This window comes from Meriones unguiculatus, chromosome 2 (assembly GCF_030254825.1).
Source record: "Meriones unguiculatus strain TT.TT164.6M chromosome 2, Bangor_MerUng_6.1, whole genome shotgun sequence".
Classification (NCBI taxonomy): Eukaryota; Metazoa; Chordata; class Mammalia; order Rodentia; family Muridae; genus Meriones; species Meriones unguiculatus.
In genome coordinates, this window is record NC_083350.1 from 23,640,310 (window position 1) to 23,658,609 (window position 18,300).

The 18,300-nt window shown below is 44.9% G+C and overlaps 1 protein-coding gene across 15 annotated transcripts in view; it reads right to left on the reverse strand.

Moving 5' to 3' along the window:
* The window catches only part of Znf532 (zinc finger protein 532), a 109,893-nt gene that overhangs the window by 15,674 nt on the left and 75,919 nt on the right, over window positions 1-18,300 (reverse strand). For 13 of the 15 annotated variants that reach the window (XM_060377153.1, XM_021633536.2, XM_060377148.1 and 10 more), the window contains one exon: window positions 16,512-16,793. The exons of the other annotated variants lie outside the window; for them this stretch is intronic. In XM_060377153.1, coding sequence (XP_060233136.1) covers window positions 16,512-16,793 — 282 coding nt within the window. The remainder of the gene's footprint in view (window positions 1-16,511; window positions 16,794-18,300) is intronic. 15 annotated transcript variants of the gene reach the window in all.

Here is an 18,300-nt window from a genome sequence, read left to right on the forward strand (position 1 = left end):
CCAAACCTATTTAACAAAGTGGCTAATCAAGCTGGGAAATGCAGAAATCAGGATGTTCTATGGAGATACTTGTCTTTCAATCTGACTATCAGAATGTTGAACAATGGAGCCATCCACCGTGGGAATTTCCCCAGAAATCTCCTGATGGAAGAGGAAAAAGGCACCAGCCAGAGAGGGGATTTATCTCCCAAAGAAAAAACACACAGTTCTAACAGTTTGTCAGATCACTTTATGAAAGAACACGGGAGCCCAGATAATGACGGGTCACTTGTGGGTGGAGCCACACCCTGACCAGCACCGTTTAAGTTCCTATCATTGGCCTCGATTTAAACTCTGATCCCACTTCGGGCATCCAAAGACAGACTTGGGGAATTCGCTGGATCTCCTTGTCCCTCTTACCAATGTGCCTACATTGAATAAATCATTTTCTGCTTCCCATTTTTGATTTAGCTCTTTCAGTTGCCTTATTGGGGACAGGTGACAGCCCTCACCTGGGGCACAAGTTGTGACCTCCAACACGGGGAATCCTTTCATTATTTCATGTAACCCATTCTAGAGAGATTCCCAGGCTAAGCGTATCTTTGAAAGTGATCTAGAGGTTATGAAAGTGGTAGTTTTGTAACGGACCAGCAAAGAACCCATTTCCTCTCATATGCACTGCACAAACACACACACACACACACACACACACACACACACTCTAAATAAATGTAAAGCTGCAATGCAGAGTGGTTATAAATGTGCAATAATGAAAGGCCAAGTCCAAGGCAGAAAGAACAGAAGCATGCCGGACCGCAGCACCCAAGCTCAGGGCAACACCAGACACTTGTACTGAGAGAAGGGCTCTCTTCCAGGGAAGCCCAGGCCGGAGCGACAGAGCTAGCACTGCCTGCACAGGCTCCTTGTATCTTCCCCTGCCGACAGGGGCTGCATACAGAAGGGCTCTGGTTCTCCTTACAAAGAGTCTAAACAGATCCCTTCTCTGCCCCATCAGGGATCCTCCTGCCACCAGCTTGAGTACATCGTTCTTCACAAACCCTTGTCAGGAGGCCCTCCCACAGTGTGCAGGACTTTCTCACAAGGCTCCTTCCGGTGAACACTGAGAGAAGGGACGGGGCTGGGGCACGGACAGGGCCCAGGCACTCACGATGTGCCTTCTGAACTCTCACCAGTCATCACTACCACATGACTGTGAAGTCTTTCTCTGTATCCCCAATCATCTCAGCCTTATTTCCCGTCTACACAGGGGCTGGTCCGAACTCTGCACTGTCTTCTGTTTTTAAAATGTCTGCCTACAGATGGGGAACATGTGTTCTAGTCTCAGAGGATCTGTCTTCAAAGAGGAACCACTGGGAAAAAATTAGGGAAACTGCCTGCCTGTCTTTCTTCCCTTCAAGTCAGAGTCTCTTGTAGCCCAACCAAGCCTTAAACTCACAACGTGGCTACATGACCCTAAACCTCTGCTCCTACTGCCTCCAACTCCACCTAGGCCAGCTTACGCGGTACTAGACTGAGCTGCCTCTGGTACACACTCTGCATGTCCCATTTGCTTTCTAAAACACTTTTTCATACAGTATTTTTTGTTCTCTATAATTAATAATTATCTAAATAGACTTTTTAAATGTCGAAAGACCTACCTAGATTTCATCGTCAAGTCAAGAGAGAAGTGAGTTATTACTTTCCAAGATAATCAGTTTTAAAAATCAGACCATTTGTAAGCTACCTGTTAATGACTTTAAGAAGCAAGCAGGCAACTCAAATTAAACGTCTCAAAAGTGACAGGCTACTCCTATTGGCTGTCCTGCCAGTCTACATCATGCAGTGTGTTCCCAGCTATCTAAATGAACTATTTTATAAAGTACTGCTGCTAGGCACAATCAGCTGCCACACTAAGTATAAAGAAACAGAACCCCTCGATGTAGTCCTGGCCACTGTCACACGCCCTGTGTGAGAACTGTCTGTGGGGTCTGCGGAGCAGCTCCTGCAGATTCCTGTTAAAAGGGTTACATGCCAGGCCATGCTGAACCTTCCTCAATGCCTGAGCCTCTGCTTCCAAGTATGTCTTCATCCTCTCCTGACAAGGTGGTCACTGTAACCTTCCGTGGCCTTTACACAGGGGCTCCATGCCCCTGGGTCTAAATGCTGTCCTGTTTATAAAATTGAGCTCTGTGGGAATCTATGACCTCACAGAGACCAAGGAGTGCCACTAAAACAATACAAAACAAAAATTCCATATTAAGTCCAACCTGGCCCCAAGTGGTCTATCATTTCCTCTACCATCTCTACAGCACATCAGATTCTCAATCTAGTGTCCATCTACAGGCAGAAATGTATGTTAAATGCTACGGAGTTAAAATTGGTCTGCCAATTAGACTTAAGAACATTTTCCTGAAGAAATGACAAAGTGATGGCTGCATTCTTACACAAATTCATATGAGCCTCCTGGACTGTAGGACAGCCCCACTCCTGGGACACAACAGAGCAGACAACCATCTCCAGCACTGATCGTATCAGCAAACTTAATACCCTTCTAGACACAAAGACTAGACTCTCATCATCCACACTCCGTGGAGTCTGCTGCCAGATTCTCCTGTTCCAAGGATCCCAGGGACAGATAGGGTACCTGGGCACAGACAAGGATGTGAAGTTTGGGTGTCAGGGCAAGTACTGGTATGTGTGTCTGGCAGGGTGAGAAGTCAAAGCCTTGCTAGAGAATAAGCTCAGCATGGGGCATAGTATATAGACAGCAAAACCCAAGCTCAAGCAAGCCACCAGGAAGATGGAGACTCTGGCTATGTCTGATGGAAGCAGGGCCGCAAACAGGCAGCCGTCTGTGCCAGAGAGCTGAACTCAGTGCCTGGCTGTGGGTGGTGTTTTTAATAAGAATTGTCCTTACGCCAGCAAGTCCTGCCTGGTATGTTGACCCAGAGCAGACTATGGCAGGACGCCTGTCTGGGCACCAGAATCCAGACATCCTCCACCTCCGGAGCACCCTAGAAATAAACAGGAAAGCCTCTTCCTCCATCAGCCCTGCGGGCGACGCAGCAGGCGAGTCTGGATGTCTGTAAACATCTTACTCACCGAGTTGAGAGCTCCCAGTTCTAAGCAGTTTCTGCTTTCATGCCACAAAAGGTGCAGACTCTCTGGAGTGCCTCTGCGCTTTGTCCTTCGTGTGCAAAGATGCTACCTGATACCTAAAGCTGAGTGCTCTTAGGGGTGTCTGCTTCTGCTGAACCCACACTGCTCCACTCAGGCCTTTTCATCCAGTTCTTCTGGTCAAAACAGTCTGCCCAGCAGGAAGATAAAATTAAAGGTGCAAATCCATGGTTACCAATCGGATGACAGATGGCCACAGTAACAGACTTTGGCCAAACTGAGTCTAAATCAGCTTCACCAGCTTAGCACACCGGAGAGACTATCAGCTAGACATCTGGATTGCTCCCTTCCCCATCTACCGAGCTCTGAGCTCTTACTTAATCCACAGGTGCTCCCTGCCCTTGAGGACTTTGTGATCTACAAAGAGAATGCAAGCATAATGAGGGAGGTCACCCCAGGCCCCCAGATCTATAGCAGGTACACACAGTAAAATGGGGAGCTTGCTGCTGGCCACAATGAGCTTAGAGCAAGTTCCTGGGTGAAGGAACTAAAGCAAGACAACAGCATGTGTCAGAAGGCTACAGGTAATGCTATGTCACTGATACAACAGAAGGCAATGTCTCACACATGCAGATGCACCAGGACCTACAGAATCGCTCTGGCAGCTCTGTCAAGTGGCCAGAGAGTACTCTAGGATCTGCAGAGGGCATTTACAATGGGCTCTTTGGCTGTGGCTCCCAAACAAGCGGTTCTGCCACTCTGTTCCAATCAAGCACAGAACTCAAACTTTGGCCACTGAACAAATCTGGAAACTTTTTTATTGCCACAATTCCCAAACGAAAGTATAGCCAGCATTAGCAGAGCAGCCATGTGTAAGCATTTCACTGTGTAGGCTCTTTGAGTCATCTTGAGACACGACTACTGCATCACATTGCCTAGGGGCCTAAAACATCCTTAGATTTTGATAGGAAAAAGAAGAATCTGTCCCAGAACCAATTCCCATGGATATGGAGGGGCCACTATACTGGGTTCCCATCACAGGGACCTGGTTCTTTTGGGGATCCTACTCCAGCTCTGGGCATCCCAGCCCCTAAGGCTTAAAACACAAAGTACTGACTTGATGACTGGGGCTCATCATGTCCGCTTTATGGCTTTCTCTTGTAACTTGACTGCATATCCTTGGATTTGGGGCTTTTGTAGACAATAACCCATACAATGCACTTTGATGTAAACCCTCACAGGTCATTGGAAAACAGCCTAAATTTGCTATGAGAGCTGTGTTCTTCCCTTTAGAACACACAAATAAACATAGATCTACCTCCATTCAACTTTGTTTGCAAGGAACTCACATGAGTTTACAGAATATGCCTCTCTCATGGCTCCAGTAGACATCTATCTGGATGCGGCTCATTCCATCCATAAATCCTATCTGATACACAGTTCTGCTGGCTATAAGCAAGAAGTACAGTGAGAGCCACATGCTTATCTGTGTCACATTTTCAAATAACTTCCATCTTTCTTGAGAGATTTAGTTCACGTTATTTTTCCATGCCTCAGAATTGGTCATTTGCTTGTCATTTAATTTTCTTTCAATTTAGTGCTCTCAATCTCCTCACTTCTCTTAGATGGGGGTAATTCAACAGCTGTACTCTTTTGAAGGGGGCGGGGAGCTCTGGTGATTGAACCCTGGGCCCTGTGCAAGGTAGGCAACTGTTCCACCACTGAGCTACACCCTCAGCTCTCAGAGCCCTTTGCTGTAGACTTCACTTTATTTAGAATCAGTACAATAATATACAAGCTTTCCAGATTCTGGTTAATAATCCTAAAGTAACTCAAGGCCTTGTGTTCCCTCTCCAGTGCTAGAGAAAATTATACTTATTATTTGATCCTGAAATTGAAGTCGTGCTCCCAAAGCGCCTTCCTGCTGGGCCAGCCTTCCCAGTCTGCAGATGAAGAGCTGATTCCCCCTGCACAGCTTCTCTCCACTGTCTACTGACCCAGTTTCCTATGGCAGAGTTCTTGGGAAAGATGAGGCAGGCAAGCAAGAGGGAAGAGGTAAGAAGTATCACAGTGCCCAATGAGAAGCTCCCACCCAGGTCCTGCCTGGTGCCCCAGCCCTAACCCCAACACCTACAACCACACCATCAGAAAGAACAAGGATCCTGGTGATGATGACAGTAATGGTGACAATGCCAGAGGGCCCCTGCTGTCAGGAAACTCATGCTACTAGGCTGGAGCTGCCTGGTGGATTTCTCTATGGTTCTAAAATTTTCTGTAGAATGAGCTGCTTTCTCAAGAAACTACTCAAAACCATTCCCAGGATAACCACAGCCCACCCCAAATCCAACACACTTCTGGGCAATTGCTAAGAAAGATGGGCAGTTCTAAAACACAGTGTAGCCCTCCGATTTCCTAGATAACAGACGCCCTGCTGTGCTATTAACTGCAACTGAAAACAACCCCAGCAAAGAACAGTCACTCCTAAAGCTCCCTGAAAGCTGACACCTGGCTTAACCTGCCAGTACCTCCTGTAAATGACTAGAAAAAGATGGAGTAGACCCCTGACAACCAGGAACAGAGACAAATGGTGGCAAGAGTTGGAGAACGTAAACAGGTGCAGCCACTGCGCACGCCCATGGAGGCTCCTCAGAAAAGAAAGAACACAACTACACCGTAAACCTGGCTATTCCATTCTCAGTCATAACCCAAAGGCATCAAGTCCACACAGGGACACCAACACATCCATGTTTACTCCTGGTATTACTGACAACAGCTAAGAAATGAAAACACACAGGTGTCCACCAACAGATGAGTAATTAAGAAAATGTGGTACATCATACATGCAATTTTTCTCATCTGTAAAGAAAAAAGTGAAATTAGTTTGCAGCCAGACTAACAGGAAATTGTTCTGTTAAGAAAAAGGAGCCAAACTTGGAAAGTGTTCTCACAGGTGATCCCAGATTTCAGTCCATGAATAAGGGTGTGCAGGTCATAAAACTAGAGGAGAGAGGTAAGTAACTAGTAAGTGACATGACGGCTGAAGAGAGGCATTTGTGGATACGGGTGCCACAAAGGGGCAGGAGGGCAAGGAAGGGGAGAGGGGAGAAAGGATGAATACCAACATGAAATGACGGAACAAACTCCTGCTTTTGTAACTTCATTTTAAAAGCTTAAAAAGAGGGGAGAAGGGTTAAAAACCAGATCAAACAGGTGTCTTTGCTGACAGCTACTCAACGTCAGTGGAGATATATGACTTACTTATAACTGATAATCCACCAGCAGGATTTAACCTGCCCATCAGCCACTGTCAGCGCGGTGCAGCGGCACTGGAGCAGCAGGTAGGAAGCCACCTCAGACCCACCTCTGCTGCAGGATCAGGGTGTTCTGAGCTGTCCCCCAGCCTTGCTCCTCCTCTGCAAAAACAGCCTAGTGTCAAGTCCCAATGAGAGGAACTGCTGCCACACAGTCCTTGATTAGTTGTTGGCTCTTGTCACTGTAACTACTCCCCCGCTTCAAGTCAGTCACAAGTTATCAAAACCAATAGCTAGGGGTATTTTGTGTTCTTCAAATTAAAAACTGTCAATACATTCCTCCAAGGCATTTATATCTTATATTAAAGAGAGGGCTTCTATAAACTATCCCAATAAAATGTACTAATATAAATGATGACAGTTCTTCCAAACATTATGTTAACCATAAAATTACACATAACTGTAAAATATTCTAGATAAAATTATAATAAAATATACTGATAACATATCAAGGTCTGTGGACAAGAGTGAATTTTCATAAAACCAGCATTACATACGATTCATATTTCTAACATACAGCACTAATGTACAAAACAACTTACGTGTTTTTAATCACCGATTTAAATCTGAGGGAAACAAAGCCCATCAAGGAGTTGCTGTTCCAGAGCGAGGCAAGGTCAGAGCTGAGCCTCGGCAGCTTTCCTGCTGAGCGGAGGATGAACTCAGGCCTGAAGTGTTCCAGGCACACGCTACCAGGCTACCACTATGCCACACTCCAAACCCCGGCTTGGGCACTAAGTTTAAACACATTTCTCCTAACCTGTGAGTGATCACAAATGCAAGGACAAGAAGAAACCGACTCTTTTAAGCTGTTGTCAAGGTGACATGATTTTAGCAGAAAGCCAACATCCTCATAACTGGAAGGTAAAAACAAACTATTTGTGTCCTGCATTTACACATTAAAGTAACTCATGCCTTAGGGCAGCAGTATAAACTATACCCATTAAAAAAAGAAAATGAAACCATCTGGCTAAAAAAAAAAAATGTGCAAGCCAGATGATATTTTTCTGTTCATAGCCAACCCAGTTAAAAAGGCAGCAGACAAATGAAGATATGATTTTTTATTTTTTCAAGACAAGTTTTTTCTGTACAGCCTTTGCTGTCCTGGACTTGCTTTGTAAAACCAGGCTAGCCTTGAACTCACAGAGATAGACCTGCCTCTGCCTCCCTGAGTGCTGGGATTAAAGGCGTGCACCTAGCGAGAGATATAATACTTAATCCACAGATTTAATAAAGCTTGAGAAAGGCAACTGTGCTCTGACACTTTTACAAACAGTGGGATCCAGGTTGGATAGATGACTTTAAAAATACACACTCACATATGGGCACCACATAGACAGACACATAAGTGCAAGGGTGAAGCTTGCAAAGAATTACAGTCTGGGCATGGCTGTTGCAAAACAGACACATCATCACTTTAAAAGGCACAAGACAGCACATGCAGATCAGCTTTGCTCGGGCCCCAGCACTCCGCCTACCATTCTCCCACTGTCCTCTCTCTTTCAGCTACATCTGAAAGCCTGTTCCACAAGACTGGAAAGCCGTAGGTACTGCAAATCACCCACAGCCAGCACAGAAAAAGCAGAAGGTGACATCTGTAGCATTTGGCAAGATGGCTTTCTTAAAGGCACTTGCCACCAACCCTAATGCTCCAAGTTCAGCTCCTGGGCCCAACATGGAGGAAAGAGAAAACAGTTCCTCTGACTTCCACACATGCACAGTAGAACATGGATGCCTATATACACATACATATACACACACAAATAGAATCTGATGGCAATATCTTTAGTTTGCCCTAAACGGTGGCTTATACCTTTAGAGAAACAACATTAAGACATCCTACATTAGGCATGAGACTGCCTCAGACTTGAGCCTAATACTGCTTTGAAATGTCCTACTTCCGTGGGCTTGGGTCTCCCAATTCACCACTGGAGGAAATACAATTCGGGATCAACTGTCCCCGAATATAATTCAGCAAAGGTGTCCAGTGTTATGAAAGTCACATGAGCAAGTGCCATGGAATAAGGGATGCTGCATGGGGACTGTAGATGTTTTAAACCCTGGCTGTCCTCTGGAGTCACCTGGAAGCTTTAAACTCGGCCACATGTGCTCCACTTCCATAGGGCCCTGCTGTCCACTTGGGGATCCCTGGGCCAGGCTTGATGCTCTTCTTGCAGCTCTCCTGACAAAATGGCTTCAGCCTAGTTGTTTCCACCCATGGGTTAGATCAGCTATGAAAAGAAATGCTTTTTATTGAGACCTTGGTTGTTGAATGTATCATATCAGAATGAGGGATGGGAATGTCGCCAACATCCTCACTAACACGGATGCTGTTGGGATAGTAGGGCTTAGAGAGCCCAACACTTTGTTTTGCTTTCTTGAGTCAGATCCTCACTATGGAACCTGGGGTGGCTTAAAATTCACTGTTCAGGGGACTGGAGAGATGGCTCAGAGGTTAAGAGCACTGGTTGTTCTTTCAAAGGTTCTGAGTTCAATTCCCAGCAACCATATGGTGGCTCATAACCATCTATAATGAGATCTGGTGCCCTCTTCTGGCACCAGATGCATGTAGACACACATGCAGGCAGAATACTGTATAAGTAATAAATAAATATATTTATTAAAAAAAAAAACTCACTGTTCAGACCAGGCTTGTCTCCAACTTGTACTTTCTTCTGCTTCTGCCTCCAAAGTGCTGAACTACAGGGTGAGCCCCACTTTAAATCCCAAATAATAATGATGACTCCTTTCCTTCGAGTGATACAGTGTTAAGAAATTCTGCCAATTCTGTCTGCTCTTCATTAGCTGTAACCCCCACTTTCCCTTACCACAGTGAGTATGTTGTACTCCTCATTCGACTAAACCTGTTTATTAAAAACTCCTTCCAGGGCTGAATGAAGTGCTTGTGCTCCAAGGGTGAGGACCTGAGTTCAGAATCCTAGAACTCACCTGAAGCCAGGCATCATAGCACACATCTGCAATCCCAGTGCTCCTCGGGCAGATGGGCATGGAAACGGGATAATCCTGGGAAGCTCACAAACCAGACAGCCTAGTAAATGCAGCAGCAAACACGAGATCCTGCCTGAAGGACAGCTGAACACAAGGACCAACACCATCAATGCTGGAGGTTTTGCCCGACCTCTACACAGGCACATGAATTTACAACATTGGCATACACAAAGATTAAAGAATGAATGTGTGGCCAGCTGGTGGTCGTGCACACCTTTAGTCTCAGTGCTCAGGAGGCAGAGGCAGGCCATCTCTGTGAGTTTGAGGACATCACAGAGAAACCATGTCTCAACTCCCCACCCCCAAAGTATGTGTACAGTCACTAGACAAGTTCAAGTTGTAGGACATCATACTAAATAACCAATCTCTCTCCCTCCCTCTTCAACTCCCCTCCCCTATCTCTCTCTCACATACACACCCCTTCTAAGAGCTGGACATACTGTCCAAGGTTTCTAATTCTGAGAACATACAACAAACAGCTCAACAAATCACTGCCTCACACAAGATAACCGAGCTCCTGCTGTTTCTCTTTCCATGCACAGTTTTCCCAATTACAGTTTCCAGTGCTCAGTAAGGATCAAAATACACATGAGTCTCTTACAACTTGTTACTGTAGCTAGAGAGATGGCTCAGTGAAGAGTACAGAGGACCTTGGTTTGGTGGTGTGGCTCACAACTGTATGTAACACTAGTTCCAAGGGATCTGACACCCTTTCCTGGCCTCTGTGGGAACTGCACACAAGTGGTATCCAGACATACATCCAAAACATCCAAACATATAAGAATCATTTTTTTTTTTTTAAGTAAAATAAAACATGTTGCTGCCATTCTTTGTGAAATGGCAGGCTGCAGGGCTGGGAAAGAGGCACACACCGTGACAGAGAGGATATCCCTGGAATAAGCCTGGCCAGAAGACATAAGAGCTAAACAGTGCTCCTGGAAGCCATAACATCTAGAACAACTGGGGAGAGGGGTATAACAGCAGTGGATTCTAACTCACTGGAAAATAATTAGTCATAAGACCATACAACTCCCGATTTAAAACTGAGTTCATTCTTACTAGAGAGTAAATGTAAATGAGTAAATGTAGAATAAATGACAGAGGACCGCCCCCCTCCACACACACACAGCAAGCCTTGCAATGGCCACTGCTGCCAACATGAATAAGGTAGACGATCACAGCAAAAGGTAATAAATGATGGGAAACAGAATTATTATGAGACTCTCAGAGTATCTCCCCACAAAGCATTTATTAATTACAACGGGAAACTAACAATTTTCAGTGAAGAAACTTGACAGTCACCACAATAACCAACGATTTATAGCGCTCAAAAACCCAGAGTGTCACACAGCCACCAGGTACCGCCCAGCAGGATGCACTGAGGGCAGCATCACTTCTCCTGACATCCCTTTCCAAACTGTTATAGGATATCATATTAAACAACCAATCGCCATGAAGACAACACAACGGACACAGACGGAGTACAGCTGGAAGACCAAGCAAGTGAACACAAACTGAAAACCTAGGCTAGGTATAGATGAGAAAGGGGATGTTTGCAGAACAACTAGAATGATATTTATCAGTGTTGAAGTATGTCCAAGTTTCTGGCATATTCTCTAATCACAAAATGTTAACAGTTGCCAAGCCAGATAACGGACAAATGGAAGTTCTACCCTATTTTTGCCAAGTCTAAAAATCACTTCAAAATGAAAATTTTTAAATGTTATAAATATATAAAGTATATGAAGCACAGTTTAGGGTTGGAAATATACAAAGGCTTGGTTCAGTCCCAGCATTACATTAACCAAACATGGTGGCACATGCCCGTGATCCCAGCACTCCTGAAGCTAGGGCAGAAGGATCAGGAACTCAGGGTCATCCTTGGCTACCTGTCAGGCTCAATACCAGCTGACCAGAAATAGTAAAGGGTAGAGAGATACATGATAAATCTTTTCATTTATCATGAAAAGATTCTTTTGTGTAAACTTCAATTTTTAAAACTCTAAAGCTGGTGTACTGGTGCATACCTATTAATCGCAGGACATAGAGCTGGTAAGGGGCAGAGTTTCTAGGGTTGGCAGGACAGCTCAGAGGATAAGGGCACGTGCCCTTAAGTCTCATTACCAGAGTTCAATACCTGGAACCCATGTGATAGAAAGAGAAAACCAACTCCTCCAAGCTGTCTTCTGACCTCCCTGTGTATGCCACAGCATGCACACATATACATACAAAATAAATAAAATAGAATTAAAAATGTTTTTAGTCTGGGGTTCAGAGAAATAACAGCTATAGAACTGCACCATTCAGGACACATACGGTCACGCCATTAATTTCAAAGAAGCCTGTGTGGTGACCATTACTCCTTCTATTCTCCAGGCGGTGTAAAGGGAGCCAGGTGGTCACTGTCTTACAAAGCGACACCGCAGCATCCAAGTCCAAGTCGGCTGTGTTCCTCCCAAGTTAGAGAGAACAGAACCATGGTCACATGGCAGAACCCTACAGCTCTTACCTTCATCTGGGCAGATCCAAGGTTCACAACCCCTCTACTTCAAAATCTTTGTATCAACAAGTCAGTGGGGAATTTAACCAATCAATGAGAAAATGACTATTATCAGAGATTACACTTAAAGATTTGAATAAACATAGATAATTTACTTTTTGTATTACATAGCATTGCAACTTATAAGTGCAGAATGTTCTTATAACTGCAGAATGGCTGATCTGTAAAGAATGGCTTCAGACATGCTCTCATTTAGTAAATATTAATTTGAGGTCCCTAGAAGGACCCCACACAGCAACCAAAAGAGAATATTAGGAGACATATAATCCACCTGAAAATGAGGTAGGACTCATAGCTTGGAGATCTTTAGGTAAATGACACTGACCAGCTAACTTTACAGCAGAGTACAGGACCCTAAAGATCTAAAGATCAAAGGCCTTCTACGGTTCGAAAACTATTTAGATTCACAAACCTGTACTTCAACTCAGTGCCTGCCTGTGACTAACACAAAAGCTCCTTTCCTTGCATTGAGCACTTGCTGATCCTAAGAGAACTATTTCAGTTAGTGACTTCAGAGATACTCTGCAATGTACTGACAAAGAACCGAGTGAAAACAAAACCAAACAGGACTCACTCTCAAGCGCTCATGACCAGGGACCAGCAAGATAGCTCAGCAAGTAAGGGTGCTTGCCATGCAAGCCTGAAGACCTATCTGACCTGGACCCTCAGAACTTGTATAAATGAGGAAAGAGAGTAGCGACTCCGTAAGTCCTCCTCTGACCCGCACAGGTTTGCCCTCCACACACATGATAACAAAATTTAGAAAGAAGTCCTCATCACCAAAGAGCATGTTAAATCCAGCCACACTGAATAATGATATAAACCTTAGCAAATGATCCATCTTTCTACTGGTTGTCCATCTGAGGAATTCCTGTGGCCATCTTCTTAACTAGTTTTCCTTTTAAAATACTTTACAGATTTTTAAAACAGCTAAAGTTATAATTCAGCAAGCTCACAAGTTTTTAATTACACCTTGAATATATACTATCTGGGGCACCAAAGTGGCTCAGTGGGTAAAGGGGTTTGTCATGCAAGCCTGACTACCCGACTTGTATCCCCAGAGCCCAAGTGTTTGTTGTCAATGTAAATGCACCTAGAATCACCAACGAGATGACTGCTGGGCATGCCTGGGCAGGATCATCTTCATTGTAGTCTTAAGGTGGAAAGACTGCCCACTGTGGGTGGTACCATTCCCTCTCCAGGATCCTGGACTGTACAGATGAAGACAGGAAGCTGACAGAAGTGAGCACCTGCCACCCTCTGCTCAGGTATGGTGCGATGTGTCCAGCTGCTCAGCTCCTGCTGGCTGCCCTGACTAACTTGCCATGAGGGGTGAGGATATACCACTATTCCCTTACATTGCCTCTGTCAGACTATACACAGCGACAGAAAAGTACAACATCACAGAAAGGTAAAAGAGGACTCACTTACTAGTTTGTCCTCTGATACTCATATACAAGCCAGGGAATGTGGGCGCCCAGATACACACAAACGCGGGCGCACACCCTGACACGGGAAACAATGGATAAAAATCTGGCATAAAAATCTTAATTTATACCAACTGAGCATACCCCTAACTTAGACCTTTTCCCAAAACCATGTTAAAATAACCATTCTATCAGCAAAAACATCCACACAGTGACTGCACTGTGGCCAGCACAGCTGCCCAGGTTCCTGAAAACATCTCACACACGCATATATTTATTTACTTTCCAGTCTAACACCAGTCTTGGAGTTGAGCACCCCTCACAGTAGTTGATACTTTCAACACACAGTTATGTTTCATCACATAAGTCAGCAAACTTGGATGTTTCTGGGCAGATGGGAGTGGCAAGTGTATTCTTCCTGAAGCCTTTCCAACCTGTCCCTTTCCATTAAGACCAGAGTATTTCAAGGCCTCCATTCACCTTAGCCTAAAAGGATTGCAGGCTGAGTGCTTGTCACCTCACACAAAGCTCCTTTGAGGTCCCTATAGTCCCTATAATCCAGGATACTTGGAGGTCACAACAGCGTGCACAACTCAAACAGAAAGTTAAGTCTAAGAGGGTAAGACGCCTTCCAAATTACCAAATTAGAACCCACTCATACTCATTAATACAAGAAATATTCTCCGCCTACTATGAAGTGGATACCAGCGTGCCCACAGATTCAATATAAGAGAGGAGAACATTTAGTGGGAGAAAGAAGTAAGGGTTGCCACAGAAACATTTAAGAAGAATCCTTTGATATTAGGGGACCGAGAGGGTGTTTCTAAGCTGAGACCTAAGGGGTAAGAGGTTAGCCACCAGGGTAGTGCACTCTCTACTGGACTATCACCAGAAAAGCCCCAGACACAAACCAACAGTTTTGGGGACACTTAAAGACATCCTTTACCCAGGATGCAGGTTACAAAGACACAACAACAGGGCTGTTGAAGGAATAGACCCAGGAAGGCACTGTGCAAAGACGGCTCTCTCAAGAGTGATGAACACACTGTCTTACGAAAAAGGATGAGGCACGGTCAGATCTGTACCTTAGAAAATGTGGTTAGTGGGAAAAAAGGAATGAAAGAAGATGTTCTCTGCTGCCAGTGAGAATACTATATAAGGACTTACAGCTGCCTAGATGAACCCAGATATATCCCAAGAAACTTTCATTCTATCTGAAGAGATAATGTCCCGAGCCAAATCCAAGAAAAATACTGCATTACTTTAGGATCCCTATGATGGGTGAAGAATTTAAAACATTTGGGTGGTGAAAAGCAACACATTAGCTTTTGAGTGGCTCAAATAAACTGTATAAATAAGTAAGATTGATTGGTAAATGTGACTAATACTCCATTTAATAACTTTCTCAAGGTCTAATCAGTTCCTACACATCTTTAAATAGTTTCCCTAGGACAAGGCGGGACAAAGGTTAAAGCAGGAAGATGATATTTTTTCTTTAAAAATATTATGCCTTTGGACCCACAAAACAATTTTAGAATCATCAAAAAGTGAGACAAGCTATATTCCTCATGGTGTGATATAAGAATAATAAAGAACCTAGGACATATTCTCATCTAAACATTTCAACTTGAGGCTTGGGAGATGGTTCAGTGGTAAAGCACTTGCCAGAAAAGCTTTATGTCCTGAGCCTGATGCCCAGACCTGTGTAGAGCTCTCCAGGTAGTGTCCACAGCAGCACTCCTATAGTGAGCAGGACACAGGCACAGACAGGGCAGCTCCTGGAAACTCGTAGGCCAGCCTGGTGTGTGCAGTGAGCAACACACCCTGTCTCCCAACAGCGTGGAAGGAGAGGACCACCACCCAAGGTTGTGAAGGTTGTCCTTTGACCTCTACATCACAGTAGAGGTCATACACGGAACACACACGTACACACACATACACACACAGATTTCAAAATCCAGTAACGCCAGAGAGAACTTGTCAGTCAAGTAACTCCATTTTCACAATAATCCAAAATCACACTCAAAATTAAAATTGAGAGAATCCTGCTATGGACTTAAACAACAACTAAATGTAATATGGATTCTTTCAGGATCTCAACCAATCAGAAAATGTGAAAACAGTCTAATATGGTATCTAAATACAATAATAGGTAATATGGAAAATAGTTCTGTTGATTTTATTAAGTCTAATAGTAAGTGAGGTATTTTTTTTTTTACATTTGTTTGTTCGATGTGTGTGTGCACATGTCCATATGCATGTGTCCAATCAAAATGCAGCTTGCAGGAGTCTGCTCTCTCCTTCCACTGTGGGTCCTGGAGGTTGAACTCAGGTCACTAGTGTTAAAAGCAAGTGCTTTCACCTGATGAGCCATCTCACTGACCCTTTTAGGTGGTTTGAAAAAAAAATCGTATCAATTGGAAACATGTATTTATTATTTTAAAAAGAGTAAGCAAGAAGGGCTGAAGAGATGGCCCAGTGGTTAGAGCACTGGCTGTTCTCACAGGACCTAGGTTCAGTTTGCAGCACCCACAGCCTACAACTGCCTGTAACTAAATTCCCGGGGATCTGGTCCCCTCTTAAGTCCTGTGAGCACTGCACGCGCACGGTGCACACATCATACAGCCCCTCACACATGAGGTGAAAATAAATAAATGATGGGAGGGTGAGCGTGGCCACCTGGTGCCTGACTTGTTAGTTGCAGAGCTTCCTGAGGGATGGCGCTCACCCTGTGCCACCATCTCAAGGATGGGCAGGTCAGGTGCAAAGCCACCAGCAGCACTCCACATACTACTGCCCCCCACCGCTCTCTTCCTTGCTGGCCACAGAGCTGAACGGAACACTCGGATGCCTGCCTGAGCCGCAGCATCCTCAGCTAGCAACACACATGACGTACAAGCCGTCCTGTTGCTGAGTGCGCAAAGGAAGGCAGTGGCATTGGGAGGGTTTGAGAATGTCCATTTCTCTACAGATAAAGCAAGTGAGGCACACAGACGTGGAGGTCCCACTAATCCTAACCACTGACGGAGCTACAAGCCTGAATGTCAGTGAGTCATCAGCACAGGCGCTCCCTCCTGGTGCCGGAGCATGGATGTCACCCTCACTGACCTTCCCATGCTCCTTCCTCATGTGAGAGAGATACACATCCCTCTGTGTGAACAGACGGTCACACTCCCAACACGTCCACCCGAGACTGGCCATCTTCTTAGATTCTGTGGATTTCTTTGCAGGAGACGGAGACTTCTTTTCCAATTTCTCTTTCCCGTTCATGGACTTGGCATCCTCTCTGCTGTGGTTTGCTGAATTCTGAGTTGCAGGCTTAACGCCCAAAGGCAAGTTTATACCCAAGTTTGGAGGCCCTTCAACACTTTTCAATGTTCCATGCATAGACTGCATTGTAAAAAGAAAAGAAATGCCTATCACAAATCACACCGTTTCACAGAAGTGGACAAGCATTCAGAGAATATTTCCCAAACGAAAAACATACATTTTAAAAACATAAAGGAGAAGGCAGACATGGCTGTGACAACTGTAACCCCAGCACTCAGACACAGAGGCAGAAAGGTCCCCACACAGCAAGTCCGGGCCAACCTGGGTTACACAGTTAGAGTCTTTAGAGTCTTGTCACCAAAAAAAAAAAAAAAAAAGAGTAAATAAATCAAGATGAATTAAAAACAATGAAGCCCAAGCATGGTGGTACACACCTTTAAACTCAGCACTCAGAAGGTAGGAGGAGGCAGATGTCTGCAAACCTGAGGCCAGCCTAGTCTATGGAGCAAGATCTATGCAAGCCAGAGTAATATAGTTAAGACCCTACCTCAAAAACAAAACAAACAAAAACAGAGAGGGATAAAGAAGCATTAACTTTTTTACTTGTGGGGTCTCACTTGTCACGGCACATGTATGGAGGTCAGAGGACGACTGTAGGAGCTGGTTCTCTCCCTCCCAGGCAGGTCCTGGGGACGAGACTCAGGCCATCAGGAAGGCAGCAGGCGCCTTCACCCACTTGGTGATCTCACCAGCCCATAAAGAAGCATAAGAAATGACTCTAAGGACTGCTCTAAGCAGCGAGAGTGAGATGGCTCAGTGGGTAAAGGCACCTAATGATCTGCGTTTGGTCTCCAGACCAAATACTCAGCTCCCAGCATCTGCACGGTGGCAATGCACATCCACTCGTATAAACACAGCATATGCACAGGAAATAGATGAATGCTATAAAATACAAGTAGGCTGAAGTGCAGAAGGGTAGCCAAGGCCCATGACCCAACAAGTCATGCTGCTTTCCACATTCTTGGAATACCTGTACCCTTTCGGGACAAGTACAAGCCCGGGCTTTGGGATCCCTTTTACTAGGAGTACACAGTCTCTGTGACTGTACCCAGTAGGTACTTAAAAAGCCTTTTAAAATCGTGTGGCTGCTTATTATCATTAATACAACAGTCAACCAACAGCCATTCTAAACCTCCTAACAGATTTTAAATGTGGGAGGGATCTATTCAGTATAATTTGACTCTCTCTTGCCTCTCTTGGACCTAAGCACTGAGTATGGAGCTGCATGCATTCCTGGTAAGCGCTCCACACTGAGATATGTGCCATTCTACTTTTTATTTTGAGACACTGTCATCAAGTTGCGCAGACTGTCCTTGTACTCACACTTGAACTTGCGACCCAGCTGAGGTTATGGGCCAGTACTATCAGGCCCACCTGATTCAGTTGATTCTGAAGACTGGCTCACTCTGGTTTTGTTGTCTGTGTACTAAAGGCAGCAAGTCTGTGCTTCAAGACACAGCTTACAGCTTGTCAATGAGTGGGGCCTTCTCTCCTGATAAGCAGCTGACTGGTAGCTTGCCCCCAAGTCCTGCCCCTACAGGAGTACATACACAGGCTCTCTGATATC